General features: G+C 36.2%; 1 protein-coding gene across 1 annotated transcript in view; it reads left to right on the top strand.

Moving 5' to 3' along the window:
• Positions 1-17,948, top strand: part of TRAM1 (translocation associated membrane protein 1) — a 27,710-nt gene that overhangs the window by 7,458 nt on the left and 2,304 nt on the right. Inside the window, exons 2-10 of the mRNA XM_011366930.2 lie at positions 56-119; positions 1,517-1,638; positions 1,750-1,866; positions 3,215-3,273; positions 4,921-5,005; positions 11,545-11,615; positions 11,722-11,826; positions 12,619-12,762; positions 13,090-13,250. Coding sequence (XP_011365232.1) covers positions 56-119; positions 1,517-1,638; positions 1,750-1,866; positions 3,215-3,273; positions 4,921-5,005; positions 11,545-11,615; positions 11,722-11,826; positions 12,619-12,762; positions 13,090-13,250 — 928 coding nt within the window. The remainder of the gene's footprint in view (positions 1-55; positions 120-1,516; positions 1,639-1,749; positions 1,867-3,214; positions 3,274-4,920; positions 5,006-11,544; positions 11,616-11,721; positions 11,827-12,618; positions 12,763-13,089; positions 13,251-17,948) is intronic.

The raw sequence follows: 17,948 nt of genomic DNA, 5'->3' as shown, positions 1-17,948 counted from the left end.
CTGATATACTGTTCAGGAGATCACAAATTTACTCGATCTTTTCTTTTCCTTCTAGATAACGGCAAAAGCTGCTGTCGTTTTTGTGACCCTTCAGTACAATGTTACCCGCCCTGCAGCAGGTAGGCGCTGTCCCTTCACGTAGAAAAGTTCATTTGGACAAACTAGGAAATGTCCACGAAAACTAGGTTCTTCATTAATTTTCACAAATCTCATGATAAGACTGGACACTATTTTGATGATTTTGTAATGCATGATCTGATGTTTCGGTTGGCTTTACCTTGTATGTTATATGAAAATCAGTTTGTATGTGTTTAATGTTGTATATTTTCATAAGTGGGCTTGAAATTACGTCGAAGAACTTTTTTTAAGAAAATTCTAAGCATAGATATTTTACATTTGTTTAAAGTGTCATTGTTCAATCAAGGCACAATGTTTAGGTTTGGTTTATTCTGACCTCTGAGTTTTGGATCTGTAATAACAATCCTTTTAAGCCAATTTTATTTTTGTTTTTTTGTTGTGCTTTACCTATAATATTATTTCAATTACAGAGAATGTCAGGAAGCTGTAGGGGTTATTTGTTAATAGTACCCAAACTACACTTTTAGGTTTTATTTCAAAAGACTTTTCTCTGTTTCGCGTTATGAAAATCAAGTTGTTACTGGAAGTTGACTGTAATTGAAGACAGTAATATAATTAACTGGCATGGGTGACAGATGGGAATATCCAGTTAATGAAATATTAACATATTTAGGTAGTAAACTTGCCCTGAATCTCTCTATTTAAAAGGTAAGATCGGTTATTTAATAGTAGTTGGTTTTTGTTGAGTTATATAGTTTTATAAATATTTGATTTAGTGACTTAGATATCAGATTACTGAATACCACAATTATTTTGAAATTCGAATATGCCAGAGAAGAATGTAGCACTTTTACCAGTTCCCAAGTATTTGATTAAGATTTTTTCTGAACAATTATGGCAATTTCGAGGATTAAAAACAATTTCAAGTAGCAGTTATCTCTACTGCTTATAGATCAAAACTAAATCAAATATAGGTTAAATCAGTTTTTCCTTCAGAATCATAATGTGTCTAGTGTGAAAGTAGAGGTAAAAAGTAGAAAGTTGCAAAAGGTCCTTGAAAAGACAGGCAAATGGGCTCAGTGTAACTTTGGTATAAACTAAGTATAACCTGCTATAACCCAGGGTGATACTAGTTTAACAGTTTTCCCCAGGGCCTGAGTGTGGCCACTCCTCCCCTGTTTTTTGATTTCGATGGCTGTGACTAACATGTGTCAAGTCTTTGTAGTTTCCGAAGCTTTCAATTTCTAGATAGCTCCTCAGTTTTCGTTGCTCCCATGACTTAAGATGTCCAAACGCAAATGACCACGATGTTTCTGTAGTACTTATTGATTAGGTTAGTCACCTTTTGCTTGTTTCCATAACTATGTTGTACTTAGTGCTGTTTTATAATCTCATGTATATTTTTGTGTATGTGTGTCCTGTCCTTTTTGGCCTTCAGAAGAACAAGCTACTGAATCAGCGTCCCTTTATTACTATGGTATCAAAGATTTGGCTACAGTTTTCTTCTACATGCTAGTGGCGATAATTATTCATGCCATAATTCAAGAGTATGTGTTGGATGTAAGTATACCATCTTAGAAATCTATACTTTGTAAAATCCTGGCTCGCCATACTGTGATAGTCATATCTTAAATATATTTTATAATCTTACTTATTTGTTTTTATTTTTAGAAAATTAACAGGCGAATGCACTTCTCCAAAACGAAACACAGCAAGTTTAATGAATCCGGTCAGCTTAGTGCATTCTACCTATTTTCTTGTATTTGGGGCACATTCATTCTAGTATCTGTAAGTATGTATACTGTGCTTAAACTTTCATTCCTCAAAGTAGTTACATTATATACCCAAAACAGATAATGATGTCCAATTTTTTAATGCTCACAAGCAAATCCTGAACCTTAGAAAAATTCCTCTTCTGTTTTCTTATCTAAGATTAGGAATTCTGTTCTTGAACTAGTATAAATCAAGTTTCACTGATAAGTCTCAGTAGTTAGTTTTTATACAGCAAAAATTCTAAACTATGTTTCAGAAAGCTATACTCATTTGTAATTAATCCGAATGTTATTTGTATGTATTGTAGTCATTTGTAGATATCTCCATATTAGCAAAAAGGGTAAGATGTCAGTGATACTATATCTATAATGTTTATAGATACAAATACTGTATTTTTAATGTTTCTAGTCATTTCCCCCTTTGAAAACAGTTCAGATATTTTCCAAGGAACTTAAAATGGTGATTAATTTTCCAATTAAAGCTATCTAAACCTTTAAGCATATCATTCTAACTATTGACAGGGGAAGGCAGCGTCTACTTTAGTATTAGTAATAATGGTCCCTTAAATATTTTTGAGTTTGTCAGGATACCTTCTTTTAATCACCAGGTTAGAGATGAATAAATAGGCATAGTGAATTTTCCAGCTACGACACTTAATATTGGAGACAGACTAAAACTCAGCCTTTCCATTCAGTGTTCATTTCATTATATACTGCTGCTTTAATGGTATTTTATAGATAACTGTAAATTTCAGCTTAAAATCTATCTTATAAATTTTTAAAAACATACAAGTGTTACATTTCAGTGGCAAAATACTTGTATTAAAGTTAAGTCACTGTAAATTTTTTTTTCTTATGCAGTAATTGTCACCGAGTAGATCTGGTTATCTAAAGAAAAGATTTGGGCAATATGTGGACAAAATCTTTGTAAAACTTGGTAGTGCCTTGATCTTCCATCTCCTGTCAGGTGCTGCCCCTTTCCTGAAATTTTACTCTGATCTATCTGCAATAAAATTCATCTACCACAGCTGTTGTACTTGTGTTTTATACCATTTCTGTTTTTTAGTTGTTTGATGTTTGTTTGCATACATGTGTTTTTTACTCTGCTGGATTGAAAGACTTTAAAAGGCCAGGAATTTTATGTCTTATTTGACTTATCTCTCATATTGATTTTCCCTTCACTAAAGTAAGCAATTCAGCTGAATTTACAATAACTAAAACAACTAAAAACTTTGACTTCAGTGGGCTCTTTGGAACCCGATGTGGGGAAAGAGTTGTAAATGTGTAAGAAATGAAAATACTGTCTTATTTTCCAAGAAGTTTGCAATATACTAATAGGCTAATTTTTATATCTTCTTTCTTAGGAAAATTACATCTCAGACCCAACTATCTTGTGGAGGGCTTATCCCCATAACCTGATGACGTAAGTCATTTCTAGAAGGCTTTTCTTAAAGACCATGGTTACGTCACTTTTAAGCAGAATTCATTCTTATTATTCTCTTTGGGACCTTAGGCAGAGTCATACAGTAGTGTGTCTTTGCAGTCACAGTGCCATGGGAAAAACCCTGTGTGCTTTTTTAACATATATAATCTTTTCGACATGCTCATTAGCTTAAGAAAACTGATTTTAACAGTCATCTCAGTTTAGTACTCTGTGTTCCCTTCTCTCTCATCCTTTCCCCTCCTCACTGCTCCGTCTTCTCTAAACCTTTGCTCCTTTTTTCCCCCAGTCTCCTCACTCTTTAAATTTCTTATTCTCTCACACTATAAGTTTGAGGGTAGGGATTGTTTCTTTTTTATCTTTCTAGCCTCCTGGGTTTCTGTACTGTGCTGTAAGAAGCCCAGTCATTGCAAAGACATTCAACTAAATTATTCATGTAGCTCTAGTACATCTATTCCATATTTTTGTTGTACTTTAGCCTATATTGACTTTTGCTTTCCTGAATGTGTCATTTTGGTGTATAATATGTAGCATCCTTATATTATCTTGACTGTTCTATAATTGCCTCATTTATATAAGTCTTACATCATGCCCATGCTCACCAAGACTATCTGTGCCTTGACAGCGAGAGAAACTATCCCTTATTTTATAGCCTTTGTCATGCCAGGCTGTAGGTGCTTGTCACCTAGATATTACTTAGCAAATGCTCTGTGATGTGAGAATTGGAGAAAGATATGAAGGGAATAACACGACCATGCATATCTTTGTTTTAAGTCCAGCAATAATACCCACTCTGCTGAGTCATTCTAACTTTTAAAATTTAGATTAATTCAATGAACTTTTATAGAATGGCGTTATAAACATTGTATTGATATGGGACTGTATCTTCCTCTCTCCCCAGAAATTATTTCAGATTGGCTCGTGTTCTCTATTTTAGACTTCTGGAGGAGTGGGAGAAGGGAGAATAAAGAGAAAGCAGAAGGCCTGGAGGGGTGTAATGTAAAGAGGAGGCAATATATTGTCTAGGCTGGTTAGGATCCGTTTCGGGGGACCCTTCTGTGCCATATTTCTCTGGCTTGCCTCCGTTTATTTGGGGCTCTCAGTGTTCCCACCAGGTAGAGTTAACATATTTCACTAAGGAGAAAGCCAGGGGATATTTGAAATTGGGATTATCCCAGTTTCAGGTGATTTTTAATCTAAGCGCCTTTGCTTTCGTGTCAGTCTTTTGCCTTCCCTGCTTCTGTTTTGATGAAACCTTACAGATCTGTGATTTGATTCCCTCAGTTACGTTCCTTATGTTTTCAGTAGCTAACATGACACATGACTCAATATTAATTAACTAATGGACAGGGGCCTCTGGTTCGTCCCAGCTGGCTTGCATGTTAACAAGGTTCTGCAGATGTCTTTCCTTCTGCGTTTAATCCAGAGGAATTGGCTGATGGTGGGAGTACCCTAGGGAGATGGGAAGTGGCTGTGGGAGAGTTATTTAAAGGTGCACAGAGTACTGTGAGGGGACCTGAAATGGTGACACAAAGGTGACTATCTTGATTTATAGTGTTCGTTTTTACTTTATTCTTTTTAAAGTAGTATGCTTTAAGACGTATTTTTTCCCTTTCTTGTGTTGTGCAGATTTCAAATGAAATTTTTCTACATATCGCAGTTGGCTTACTGGTTTCATGCTTTTCCTGAACTCTACTTCCAGAAAACCAAAAAAGTAAGCTGGAATTTTATGATTTTAAAAATTCTCTTGTCATTTTTTCCTTTTCTGAAAAGTCCTTCTAAAATTAAATATTTTCTGATGTCCCTATCCCTCTCACCTCACCTCTCTCCACGAAGACCAATGTCCTTAAGTACTTACCGAAAACCCTTTAGTCATTCTTTTCACGTAGAGAGGGATTATTTTACATTTGACGTGCTAATCGCTCATGTAAAATTATATTAATGATAAATTATAATTCAAACAAATGTTGAAATGTAATATTAGTTTCACGCTGTTGATAGTCTTAGCAGTGTCACAAGTGAGACGCAGAGGATTCTCCTTCAGATTATCCTACAACTGATGGTTCTGTGTGTAAATCCCACAGAAAAATTCGGTATTGAAAAAAGTAAACCGTGGTTAAATATTCACCAGTGAAGCTTTTCCTGCTGTGGGCGGAGCACTCCCTTTTTAGCATGTGGGAAAGATGTTTGTTTTATTTGAACAAATAAACCGCTGGAGCGCTGCAATATTCTTTTTTCTAATTTTGCCCTCAGTACTTCTGAAGTCAGACTAACAGCCTATCTATCACGAATCAACTTTATTTCCTTTATTTAACTCTTTTTCCTCTAAAACTTATTATAGCTCTCTGTTTCTTTAAACTACATAAGTAAATAAAGCTGCTCATCCGTGCCACCTCCCTGGGCCCTTCTTCCTCTGCTCTCGCCTCCGCTTCGTTCACATGAATATTCTTGACTTTTATAATCCCGACACATCAGTTCCTTTTTCTGGGATGCTTTTGCCCTCTGGTAAATTAATCAAGCACTTTTATTCCCTTTTTTAGGGAAGACATAATTTTAAAATTCCCATATATGAAATCATACGTAGATGAAGATATGGAGGAAGCAAGTTTGGTCATGAATTAATGACTGTTGAAGCTGGGATAGGGGTACAATGGAGATTTTTTATACTCTGCTGGTTATGTATGGGTTTACATTTTTCCACATTCAAAACTTTTTATTGCCTGCCTTTGAGAAACTTTCCAAAATAGAAGTATAAGAACCCAGTGACCAGTTTATCTCTGCCTCTCAAATGCCATAAACACTTATTTCTACATGTACTACAAATAGTTCATTTGTGACTATACTCGATTTACTACTGTTTCATGTCTGTGTTTTTTTGTGTCATATGTGTCTGTCATCATTGATGCTGTCTGCTACAATTGAAAAATAGCACCAAATTGGAGTCCATGTACTCTGACTCAAAAGTTCTTTTTTATGTTGATTTATTTTATAAAGTAGAATATTTTTCTAGTTAAGTCAATTGTAAGGATTAAGATGATGATCTGTAATACCTTCGACCTACAATAGTCTTAAGGTAAAATGCTTAGACTCAAAATTTCCAGTAGCCCTTCCCAGATTTCCAGTAGCCATTCCAAATTCTGTAAGCACCTAATGTGAATCATAGATGTCCTAGAGCTGCAGTGTCCAAAACGGTAGTCACTGGTCACATTTAAATTTAGTAAAATTAAATTTACAAATTCACTGTCATGGTTACACTAGGCCTGTCGCAGGTGCTCTCTAGCCACCTGTGCCTGCACCGTCTGCCATTGTGGACAGCAGAGAGAGAACGTTTCCACCGCTGCAGGACGGTCTGGTGGGCAGCGCTGCTGAGAATATCATAGTTCCTTTGATGTCTTAGCACCACGGCTCAAGAATTTGAAGCTGTATTTGTGTACTTTTATACCCATGGACATACTACCTCTGGGTTTCATTATTAATACATATGTCTGTATTTTGTTCACTGACCATGTAAGTCAAGAGGGACATTTCAAAGTAATTGTTCATTTTAGTTCTTAAAGCTCTTTTCTTATCGGTTCCTGCCAGATGGCATTTCTCCAGAAATGCAATCTAATTTTTATGGAATAATTTGCATAACTTAGAACTTAACTGTGGAACTATTTTTAACACCTACATATTACAGTCAAAAGTAACTGTTTCAAGTAATTAACATAATTTGAAAGTAACAGCTGCATATGTGTTAAACAGTTTCTTAAAATTTACTCTGAAAATTATTTTTGGAAGAACTCTTTACTGGAAGAAACTAGTACAGTGATTGTTTTGAACCGACCCTACAGAGAAATGAAGAAGGCAAGGAACACTGTTGGCAGCAGCAGTCCAAGAGGTGTGTTAGTCACAAATAACTCAGTTCTTTTTGAGAAAAATATTTTAATCACATGTAATATATACACTTCAATATAAACAGTCCTCCATTTTGCCTATATATGAGGTTTCAGGGAAGTGTGAATAAAACAGCCAAGTGTTTTATTTCTGATATTTAGTTTATGTAATTATATATCATATGAAATATATTAAATGAGAAATAATGCTTTTTACCCCACTCCTATTTCGTGAAAGTTATATTGACACTTTGCACATGCAAATATTGTTACTATTTCATCATCACTAGAGCCACTTTTAAATCACCTCAGTGTTTCAAAGGTCTGACTGATTCTTCCACTAGACCTCTGTAAGCATTTGGAAATTATATTGATTGAGGTGTTTAAGGCTGTGTATCTTACCCAAACATTTATTTGTTGTTCAGAATAAACTAATTGATATAAATCCATATAATATAAGAGTTTTGAACAGATTTAAATATGAGATGGCTCCATTTGTGGTTTAGGGGAAAATCTCTGCCTTATATTTGGGCATATATGTGATACTCCATTTAAGGTAAAGTTTGTTTTTTAGTATAATTCAGTTAAGAAAAGCATTGTCTTATAAAAACAAAAATTTAATAAAGTATATGGCTGACTTTTTAATAAAAAGATGTTGAAATAACAACGAAAAATTTCGCTTGCCATTATTGATAATTTTAGAATTTGGTTTAAGTATACTATAAGATTTTTCATGAAAAATGAGACTATCAGGCTTTTAAGTCATTCCATAGTTTCATCCTTATGTAAACTATGTATACATTAGCATTAAAAATATGTAAGAACTTTGGTTTGCCCAAATACTGATTTTCTTGAGGATTCTGGGATTAACTGAGGAAATTTTCTAGGGTTAAAGAAATGTTCTATATCTGTATGAGTGTGGGAATATGGGTAAAATAATTTTTAAAAAATAAATAAGAACTTGGCAAAGCTTTTCTAATACTCATTTTCATTATATATTTTTCAATTCAAGTATAAAAATGTTTGTTAATCTTTAAACAAACAAATAAGCAAAACCTCATTTCTGGCTCCTAGTAGGAAAAGTTTATTTACATAACAGAATCATAGGATGATGTGTGAAAATGTCTTGAGAAACCAAAATAACTTTCTCTCAGTCACTTGCATATTCATCTAGACTCTAGATTCTAGAACAGCGATGAGCTACTTCGGATGGCGTGCTGTGATGTGACCAGTGAACACATACCATGAGCTCCCACTAAGAGGGCCAAATTTCGCCCAGCTGCCTCTGTTCTCCCCATTCCCACAGTCGGTGGAAATGTGTAAGCCCCAGAGACCATGGTGCTGGTCAGGCTCTTTGTGGGTGTCCTCAGACATGTAAGCACCCCTCCAGTAGGGCTGTAACCCCATGAAGATTGAATAATGTCAGAGGAGTTTGACTTAGAACAGGAATGCTAAAAGCAGCCATTTTCTAAATGAAATCTAGATAAAATTTCTTATTTTAAAAATCATGCTACATTGCCTCATTACCTTTGTATTTTTAAGATAATACGACAGTGCTTTTAATCTAGGGTATGTGTTCTGTAGCTCCCCACAATCTCTACCACTCCCTGTGGTATTACACTCATCTCTGTCGCTCATTTATTTTTACTTTTTTTCTGGTCAGGCTCTTGAGTATACGGACATTGCTTTAGAAAACATTGGCCAATTTGTATACAGGTGAAGAGAGCATTACTTAGCAAAAGGTTTCTTGAAAATCTGTCCTTTTGAAAGTTGTAGGAACTATTTTAAAAGCTCTTGCAAGCATTCGATGGTTGTGGAGATGGAAGGTGGTGATGGCATTTTACTCCTCATTATTGAGTCAGTTGGTCAGCTGTCAGACAGACGGGGCTAAGCTGCAAAGTTGAACCTGGTTTTAGGATAGAAGTTCTGGGCTTTTCTTTACCTAATGGCAAGCACAACCTTACTTTACCTAATTAAGTTGTGATTTAAGACAAGAGAAATGGAATGGTTTTTTGAAATGTACTTTGTAATTTATAACAACGGTTTTAGATTTGTTGCAGAGGGACCGGTCTTTACTTTTAAAACCTATTTGTGTTTCTTTAAAAGTAAATCTTTTTTTAATCCTCCCAAGAAGTTACATGTCTATAAAATAGTTTTAACAGAAGTTATCGCAGCAAATTCATTTTTAACAGAAGTTTAATGTTCAGTCAGCAATTAAAAACTAAAAAGCTTTCATTTATAAGTCTTCAGGGCCCTCAGGGTCTGTTTTCCTCTCAGAAATTTGGAGCACTGATGAGCACATCTGAAGGAGTATGGCAGTATTTCCCATCTTAAGTCATTTACATGCCATCTTGTTGTAACTTAAAATATTTTATTTAAAATCGTAGTTAAGATGTTTCATTGTGTACTATCTACAATCATTTTGTGCGGTGCCAGCAGTATACACGCCGCACTTCGGGGAACATGCCATACGTGGCATGTCAGATTACACTGACGGCCCTGGGACCCAGCTGTTCCGAAAGGACCACAGGAGAGGAAGGGCTCCCTTGTGGTTGCGGGCAGCGTGTGGTCGTGACGCCTTTCCCGCTCTCCTCTCCCGCAAGGAGAGGGATTTCAATGGACGTTTGAAAATTGAGCGGAAGGGATCTTCAGACGGCTTGTTCTCAGAGGTCCTTTTCTCTCCAGTTGGAAGAGCCACCGTAAACGTGGCCTCAGGTCTTGGGACTTTTCCCGAGTCCCCGACGTAGCACGATCGATGGCGCCCTGCGACTGTGTTCTGCCTCCCAGCACAATCCATGTATCTTTCTCACTAGGGAAACGTTTAGTTTCAAAAGTACACTCGTAAAATCTCGACTCGTCCTCAGAAAATTTGATGTAGTAAATGTAGGGGGAGAAATAGAGGACCAGTAGAGACCTGCGCTCGGCTCTTCCGGATGCCGGAGATGAGTTTAGCGAAGTTCCAGAGGAATATCGCTCAGCCTGCTGCCGTTTTAATTTTAATCATCATCCGTCTGTAGTACGTGACTTGTTCTAACCAGGCTAACACGGCCTTGTATATATGCTCCAGGCTAATATAGCCAGATATATGGATTTAGAGGTTTCCTGTGCCATCCAAAAGTAGAGTTCCTGTGAAACCTTTCAGAAACTGAACTGGCATGAAGCAAAGAAGCAATTGCCTTAGGACAGACACATCTTGCTCACGGACGCTCAAAATAGATGGCGATGAAGCGCAGATGCTCACAGACGCAGTTCAGCGCTCTGGCGGCTTGACGCTGAGATGCTGAGTGTGGTTCTGGGGAAGGAGCTTGGGGTGCCGCCTGCTTGGGGTGCACGCTGCCTCTAACGACTCACTGCCAAACAAACACCAAACGCCGTTTTCACTCTTCGCCATTTTTCATAATCTTCGGATTCCTTTCAGTTAGCGAAAACAGATACTAAGCTAGGCCGTTTGTAAAAGTAAAGCGAACTTTGGAAAAACTGGGGATACCCATATGTGGAAAACTGCTAAAACAGTAGAAATGAGAGGTACAGCATTTCATAAATTGTTTATGTATTTTGCAAACATTTTTGACTGCAACCCAAGGCAAAAAACTAGATTTTACATCATGATTGTGTGTGGGGGGGTGTAAAATCTGAAATACATTTTTCATGAACAGTACAATATGCTGTACACTTTAGCATTTTCTATTCTATTCTGTATTTTAAAAAAAGAGGTTAGTGTGACCCCCAAAATTGATTTTACGATCCACTAGTAGGTCTCGATGTATGTTTTTTGAAAACACTTTCTAAGATAACCAGGTTGTCGGGGACTATGGAAGGATAAGTAAGAAGCAAAAGAAAAATCTGGTTACTTGGCTTACAAGGTTGTTAAAAGGAGAATGTATAATTAGGTGGTACCCTAAAGTGAGAAGATAAATTTTTAACCTTCAATTTTAATGACTGTGACGGATAAGGAAAGGGACTAAAAGCATAAGCTAAAAAATGTAAATACTATTTTAGGTAAACGAAAGTATTTCTATTGCTATAAACATGGCAGTTCTAATATTAGAAGGACATCATTATGGTTGTTAATATTGTGTCATTCAATAAATGCTTATTATAAAAAGAAACATAGATCCTAGCCCTGAAAGGGACTTTGAGTTCATCTGATTCAAACAAACCCAGGTATCATTCACGCGTACACATGGATCGCAGAAGTCGAGCGAGGGTCCGTGACCTGCTGAAGCCACGCTGTTGATTGGGAGGAGCGGTTGGGACCAGGTACGGAGCAGAGTGGCCTTCAGTTCTGCTACAAGAGCACGTTTTCCATGCGGCCACACAATCCTGGGAACTGAAATGTTTCCGCACTTCCATCTGTAACGCAGTCTTCTGCTTGCAGGAGGACGTTCCCCGTCAGCTCGTCTACATCGGTCTTTACCTCTTTCACGTTGCCGGGGCTTATCTGCTGAAGTGAGTTGGGATTTCTCCTGGGTGTGTATGTTGACGGGGCAGATAGAATGCTCATCTGTTTTAATTAATAAATAATCTTTACATTTTCAATTTGGTTTTTCAACAGCTTGAATCATCTAGGACTTGTTCTTTTGGTGCTGCATTATTTTGTTGAATTTCTTTTCCACATTTCCCGCCTGTTTTACTTCAGCGATGAAAAGTATCAGAAAGGGTAAGTTGCTTAGCCACTCTGTCTCTGGTGTGCCTGTGCTGCCAAGGTCCATGCTGTGGGCAATTATGTTACTGAATAAGTCGTTAGTTGCAGCTTTAAACAAAATGAAATTATTTAACAATTCAGGTTGATATTTTACTCTCAAATGGAGTCTTAGGCAAGAGAGAGATTATATTGAAACCTGTAATTGTGAAGGCTTTTTGGGTTCACTTCTAACTTCTCTAACTTTGCTTAATGCATCTTTTTCTTTTGGAAAAGGAAATAGGGAGGTGAACTTTCAGACGAAAATGAAATAAAAGATTATATATATCCTTAAAGATATTAAAATATTTTGATGAAAAAATCAAACTGGAAACAATTGAAGGAGTATGACGTAAAGAGTATGAAGGCTTAAAAAAAATTAGAACTAGAACTCTTAAATGAGAATTAATATCCTATTTACAGCACAGCATTTGTTTTGTCCAGCAGTTTTCAAAATTACTATATATACCAGTAGTTCTAAGGATCATTAATAGTAGTTATGTTAAGGTAAAAAAAAAAAAAAAAAGGATCAGCTAAACAAGAAAACATTTCTTTGCTGGATTTCCTAGAACCTTAAATATGCTAGTATGTATCTTTAAGAGTGTAATACAATGTAGTATTTTCCAAACATTTTACTTAACAGAATCCTTTTTGCAGAAAAATATGAAATGGTGTTTTAATATGCATTTACTTAATAGGAATCTGACTCTTATTAGAATATTTCCTCATCTTTGCAGTCGTATAAATCTAACACGACATTTTCCCTTCCAGATTTTCTCTGTGGGCAGTTCTGTTTGTTTTGGGAAGACTATTGACTTTGATTCTTTCGGTACTCACGGTTGGCTTTGGCCTTGCAAGAGCAGAGAACCAGAAACTGGATTTCAGTGCTGGAAACTTCAATGTGTTGGCTGTAAGGTACGGTCATTTGAACGTTTTTCTCACTTTTTACGGCCGTATAGTATTATCAGGTTACGGTATGAATTATCTAAAAAATGAAGGGGTAAATGGAGTTAGGGAAAATATTAATTTGATTTGATTTCATACATGTTGCAGTTTCTTATGTCTAAATTTAAATACTAAAGCATTTATTTAACTTCCGGGATGAATTATTAATGGGATAATTATGAACATAATCTTGAGAATTTAGCACTAAATTAATATCAAAACAAAATAGACTATTCAATGGTATTGTTTTGATGTGCTCCAATATTTTGTTTTTTTTTTTTTTCTTAATATCCTCAGAATTGCTGTTCTGGCATCAATTTGCATTACCCAAGCATTCATGATGTGGAAGTTTATTAATTTTCAGCTTCGGAGGTGGAGGGAACATTCTAACTTTCAGGTACCAGCTGTGAAGAAGAAGCCAGCAGTGACGAAAGGCAGGTCTTCTAGAAAAGGAACAGGTTTGTATTCAGTACACAATGAAAAACCTGAAGTAGAAAACATTTAAAAAAACTATTGTGGGTCTTATTTATAATCTTACTAAGATTTAAAATCCTATCAAGAAAATTTTATTCTACATTTTAGCAAAATTAGAAGCAAAGTAACCTTGCCCTGTTCTACAGTTTGGTGATTCTCTAGGGTCAGTTAGTCCCCTCAAAAGCTGTCCTTTTAGTTTTCCCTGCTTGCTTACCTTGAGCCACTAGATACCAATGTAGATGGGCAGTTTTAGTGAATACCTAACCTAGAAAGTGATGGTCTGTTCTTTCAGGCATCTTATTTAGAAAATAATACCTCGTTATAACCCATCTGCCCTTAGTGCCAAGTGGAATAGTTTGTTTGTTTTTTAATAACATCTGATTGCTTGAACCTTTTCTGGACATTTCATGTAAATGGAATCATAACAATATGTAATCTTTTGCAACTGGTTTCTTTCACTTAGCATGTTTTTAAGGTTCATACAAATAATATTCCATTGTATAGATATACCATGCTTTGTTTAACCATATATTAGTTGAATATTTGGATTGGTGCTACTTGTAGGCTACTATCAGTAGTGCTGTGAACATTCACATATGGGTTTTTGTTTAAACACCTGTTTTTCGCGCTTTCGGGTGCACACCTAGGAGTGGAATTGCTGGGTCATATGATAACTCTGTATTTGACATTTTGGGAGAACTGCTAAACTGTTTTCCAAAGTGGCAGTACCATTTTACATTCATCGTTTTGCCTGTTGATATACAGTTGTTCTTAACACCACTTGTTGAAAAGATTTAATTTTTCTCTATTGAATGGTCTTGATACCCTTGTTGAAAATCGGTTGACCATAAAAGTAAGAACTTATTTCTGGACTTTCAGTTTTACTCTCTTAACCTGTATGCCTGTTTTTATGCCACACTGGCTTGATTACTGTAGCTTTGTAGTAAGTTTTGAAATCAGGAAATGTGAGTCTTCCAGTTTTGTTCCTTTTCGTGTTATTGTGGGTCTTTATGATTTTGAGAAAGTTTCCTTCTGTTCCTAGTGTGTATTTTTTATTATGAAAGGGTGTTAGATTTTGTCACTTGCATTTTCCGAATCTGCTGAGATCATCAGATGGCTTTTGTCCTTTATGATAGCATGAATTACATTAATTGAATTTTGGATATTAAGCCAATAGTTATTTCCGGGATAAATCTCACTTAGTCATGGTATGTAATCCTCTTTAGATGTTGCTTGATTTGGCTTGCTAGTATTTTCTTTAGGATTTTTTACATCTATTCATAAAGGGTATTGATATGTATTTTTTTTTTTTGTAATATGTCGATTCTCAAATATAAATCCAGTTTTGCGTTCTGGCATAACCCCAAGTTGATGATGATAAAAACATCACTTTTGCTGAATTGGTTTTTTGCAATATTTTGTTAGGATTTTTACAACTGTGTTCGTGTAAAAGATCGGCTTGTCATTAGCATTTTGTTGTTGTTTTTGGTAATATCCTTGTCAGGTTTTGGTATTAGGGTTATGCTAGCTTTATAGAAAGTCTTGGGCCATGTTGTCCTTTGTGTAATATCAGCATTATTTCTTTTTCTTTTTTAAAATTTTTAGTTACACTTGGCCTATAATATATTGGTTTCAGGTGGACAGCATGGTGATTAGACATTTATATAACTTAAAAAGCAATCACCCCGATAAATCTAGTATCCATCTGACAACATATAGTTGTCAATATTATTGCCTATATTTCTTGTGCTGTACTTTACATCCCCTTGACTATTTTGTAACTACTGATTTGTACTTCTTAATCCCTTCCCTTTTCCACCACCCTAAACCCCCCTCCCATCAGGCAACCATCAAAGTGTAGCATTATATCTTATTTAAATGTTTGAAAGGATTCACCAGTGAAGCTATGGAACCTAAAGCCTTCTTTATAGGAAGGTTTTTAACTACAGATTCATTTTTTTTTTTTTAAACATCACAAATAGGTTTTGTTACCTTGAAAAGTCTGAATTTTAAACAGATTCTGGGACCAGGGCGCATATCCATCAGCTCGTTGCACTTGAGCACCGTCTCACCACGTAGCTTTTCCAAGGCTGCTGCCTTCACCGTGAAGCTCCATGAGTTTTCCCAGTTCACACTTGGGCTTCTTCAGCATTACGACTTTTCTGACAAAGACATCATGGAGCAGATAAATAGACTGACAATTTATCAATTAATCTTTACTGACCACTTCTTCCCAGTCATTTGTCTGCCCCTCTCGGGGCGTGATTTCCATCGTCTCCTTCTGAATTTGGCGGACCTGTTGATGCTGAGCGTCAGAGGTCTTCAGAATCTGCTCGTTGGACTTGTTCCCAAAACCAACACAGACAAAGCAAGTAACCCTTGGTAGTCTTGACATCAGCATGAGTGAGCTTCAGTCGTGGTCTGCCATTTTTTGACCATGGAGCACATTTTGTCACAGTTAAGATCCATGCCATGGAAGTTAAACAGTTTTTGCCCTGAACATCCTCAGTAATTAGGTAGAATTTTTTAGACTCACCTTCATCATTCTGCAGATCAGCCAGGCTCACTTCAACAACATGACCTTTGAGTCCATCAGATGGGATTGTTCCCTACAGTTCTTGTGACTGACGTTTTCCCAATGGTTCTTATATCAAACATAGCTGGTGTCTTCACATCATACCAATCTTTCTTAGAAAACGGACCAACAGCTTTCTTCTTGGCTCCGTTTTTGCCACCTTTCAGGAGACACTTGTTCTTGCCCAGTGTCGTGGTGATGCTCAGAGAGCCAGAAAGGCCAGATTCACATTCTTTAGTTAGATAACGGAATTATTCAGATTTGCTATTATTGTGTCTCTTTTGGTAAATTGTCTTTTTCAAGGAATTTATTTTATCTGAATTTTCATATGTATTGATGTAAAATTATTCATAATATCCTCTTGTTATCTTATTAATGCCATGGAACAGCAGCGATTGCCATTTTTCATTTTCTGGGTTAGCAATTTATGCCTTTCAGTCTTTTTCCTTCCATCAGCCAAGAACCAATATTTGTCTTTTTTGTTGGTGATTTTCTCAGTCGTATCATTTATTTCTGTTCTTATTTCTTTTTCTTTGGGTTTAAATTGCTGCTCTGTTATTGTGGTTTACCTTCTTAGGATGGGTCTTTAGATCCTGGGTTTTCATCTGTTCGTTTGAATTACTTTGCCTCTCAGCAGTGCTTTAGCTATATGTCACAAGTTTTGATAGGCCTTTTTCATTATCACTCAGTTTAAAATATTTTATAATTCCAATTGTGATTTCTTCAACCTTGGCTTATTTATAAGTGCATTGTTAAATTTGCAAATATTTGGGAATTTCCTAGTTTTCTTTTTGTTACTGATTTCTAGCTTAATTCCACTGTGGTTAAAGCACATGCTCTGAATGACTTCGGTTCTTTGGAATTTGTTGAGACTTGCATTATGGCTCAGCATATATTCAGTTTTGGTAAGTGTTCTGTTTGCACTTCAAGAGGAAGCATAGTCTGTGTTTGTTGGGTGTTCTGTTCCGTAGGTGTCATGTTGTGTTGTTCAGTCTTTTGCATCTTTACTGATCTGGTAAAGAGTCCTGCTCTTCAGTCAGTTATTGCAAAAGGTATTGACCATTTCTCCTTGTAGCTTTTGCTGTAGGTTTTTTTTTGAAGATACATTCAAGGGTCATCAAAATTTAAGGTTGTTATGAATTCCTGCGGCATTTCTTCTTTCTTATTAAATGTTCATCTTTAGTTTATCTGAATTTACTCTAGCTATAGCAACTTTCTTGGGGTAAACAATTATCATGGTGCCTCTTTTCCTGTATTTTTCTGCTTTAAATCGTTCTTTGTTCTTATGTATAAAATGTGTCTCTTATAAGCAGCATATAATTCGATTTTCCTTTATTTGTTTTCATTCAGTCTGATAATTGTCTTTGTTTTGGGCAGTTAGTTATACTTGATGTGCCTGGGTATGATTTTCTTTGTATTTTTCCTGCTCTTTGTCTGGTAGCGCCTCCTGAATCTTGGTGCAGTTTCTTCTGTGGCGTTTGGGAAATCCTTGCCCATTACTTCAGATACTGCTGCTGCCGCATTGTTTCTCCTGTTCTTCTGGGACTCCAGTCAGTACATGTGTGAATGAGCCCTTTTACCCTGCCTCTTATGTCTTTTCCATATTTTTTTCTGAGTTTCAGTCTATTTTTTCTAGTTCACTAATCTCTTTTGTTGTGCCTAATCTGGTATTAAACTCTTTTAGTAAATCTATATTTTCAGTTACTGTATGTTCTAGTTCCAGGATGAAAGATTTCAGTTCTCTGGTGAAATTCTCCATCTTTATTTTTATTAATCATTGTTCTTTTAGTGTCTGACAGTTCCTGATCTGGGTCACCTGGGGGTCTATTTCTGATATTTTCTTCTCTTAGTTTTTAGTCATTCGGTCTTGTTTTCTGGCATGCCTGGTAATTTTTAATTGAATATTGCATGTTTTGTGTAAACATGTAGAGGCACAGGACAAATTTGTAGAAGTGCTGCATAGAGTACTGGTACATCATTCTCTCTCACCGAGGATGATCTGTTTCCACTTTTCCCTTATTCCTGGGACATCAGCTGTTTATAAAGGCTTTCTTCCCTGATAGTTACTGAGTTCAAGGTTTTGTCTCCCTATCATTGTGAAACCTCT

The sequence above is a fragment of the Pteropus vampyrus genome, unplaced genomic scaffold, assembly GCF_000151845.1.
Source record: "Pteropus vampyrus isolate Shadow unplaced genomic scaffold, Pvam_2.0 Scaffold127, whole genome shotgun sequence".
In the NCBI taxonomy this organism is placed as follows: domain Eukaryota; kingdom Metazoa; phylum Chordata; class Mammalia; order Chiroptera; family Pteropodidae; genus Pteropus; species Pteropus vampyrus.
The sequence above is the reverse complement of the archived record's forward strand: the minus strand, read 5'-3'. Positions and strand labels throughout refer to the sequence as shown.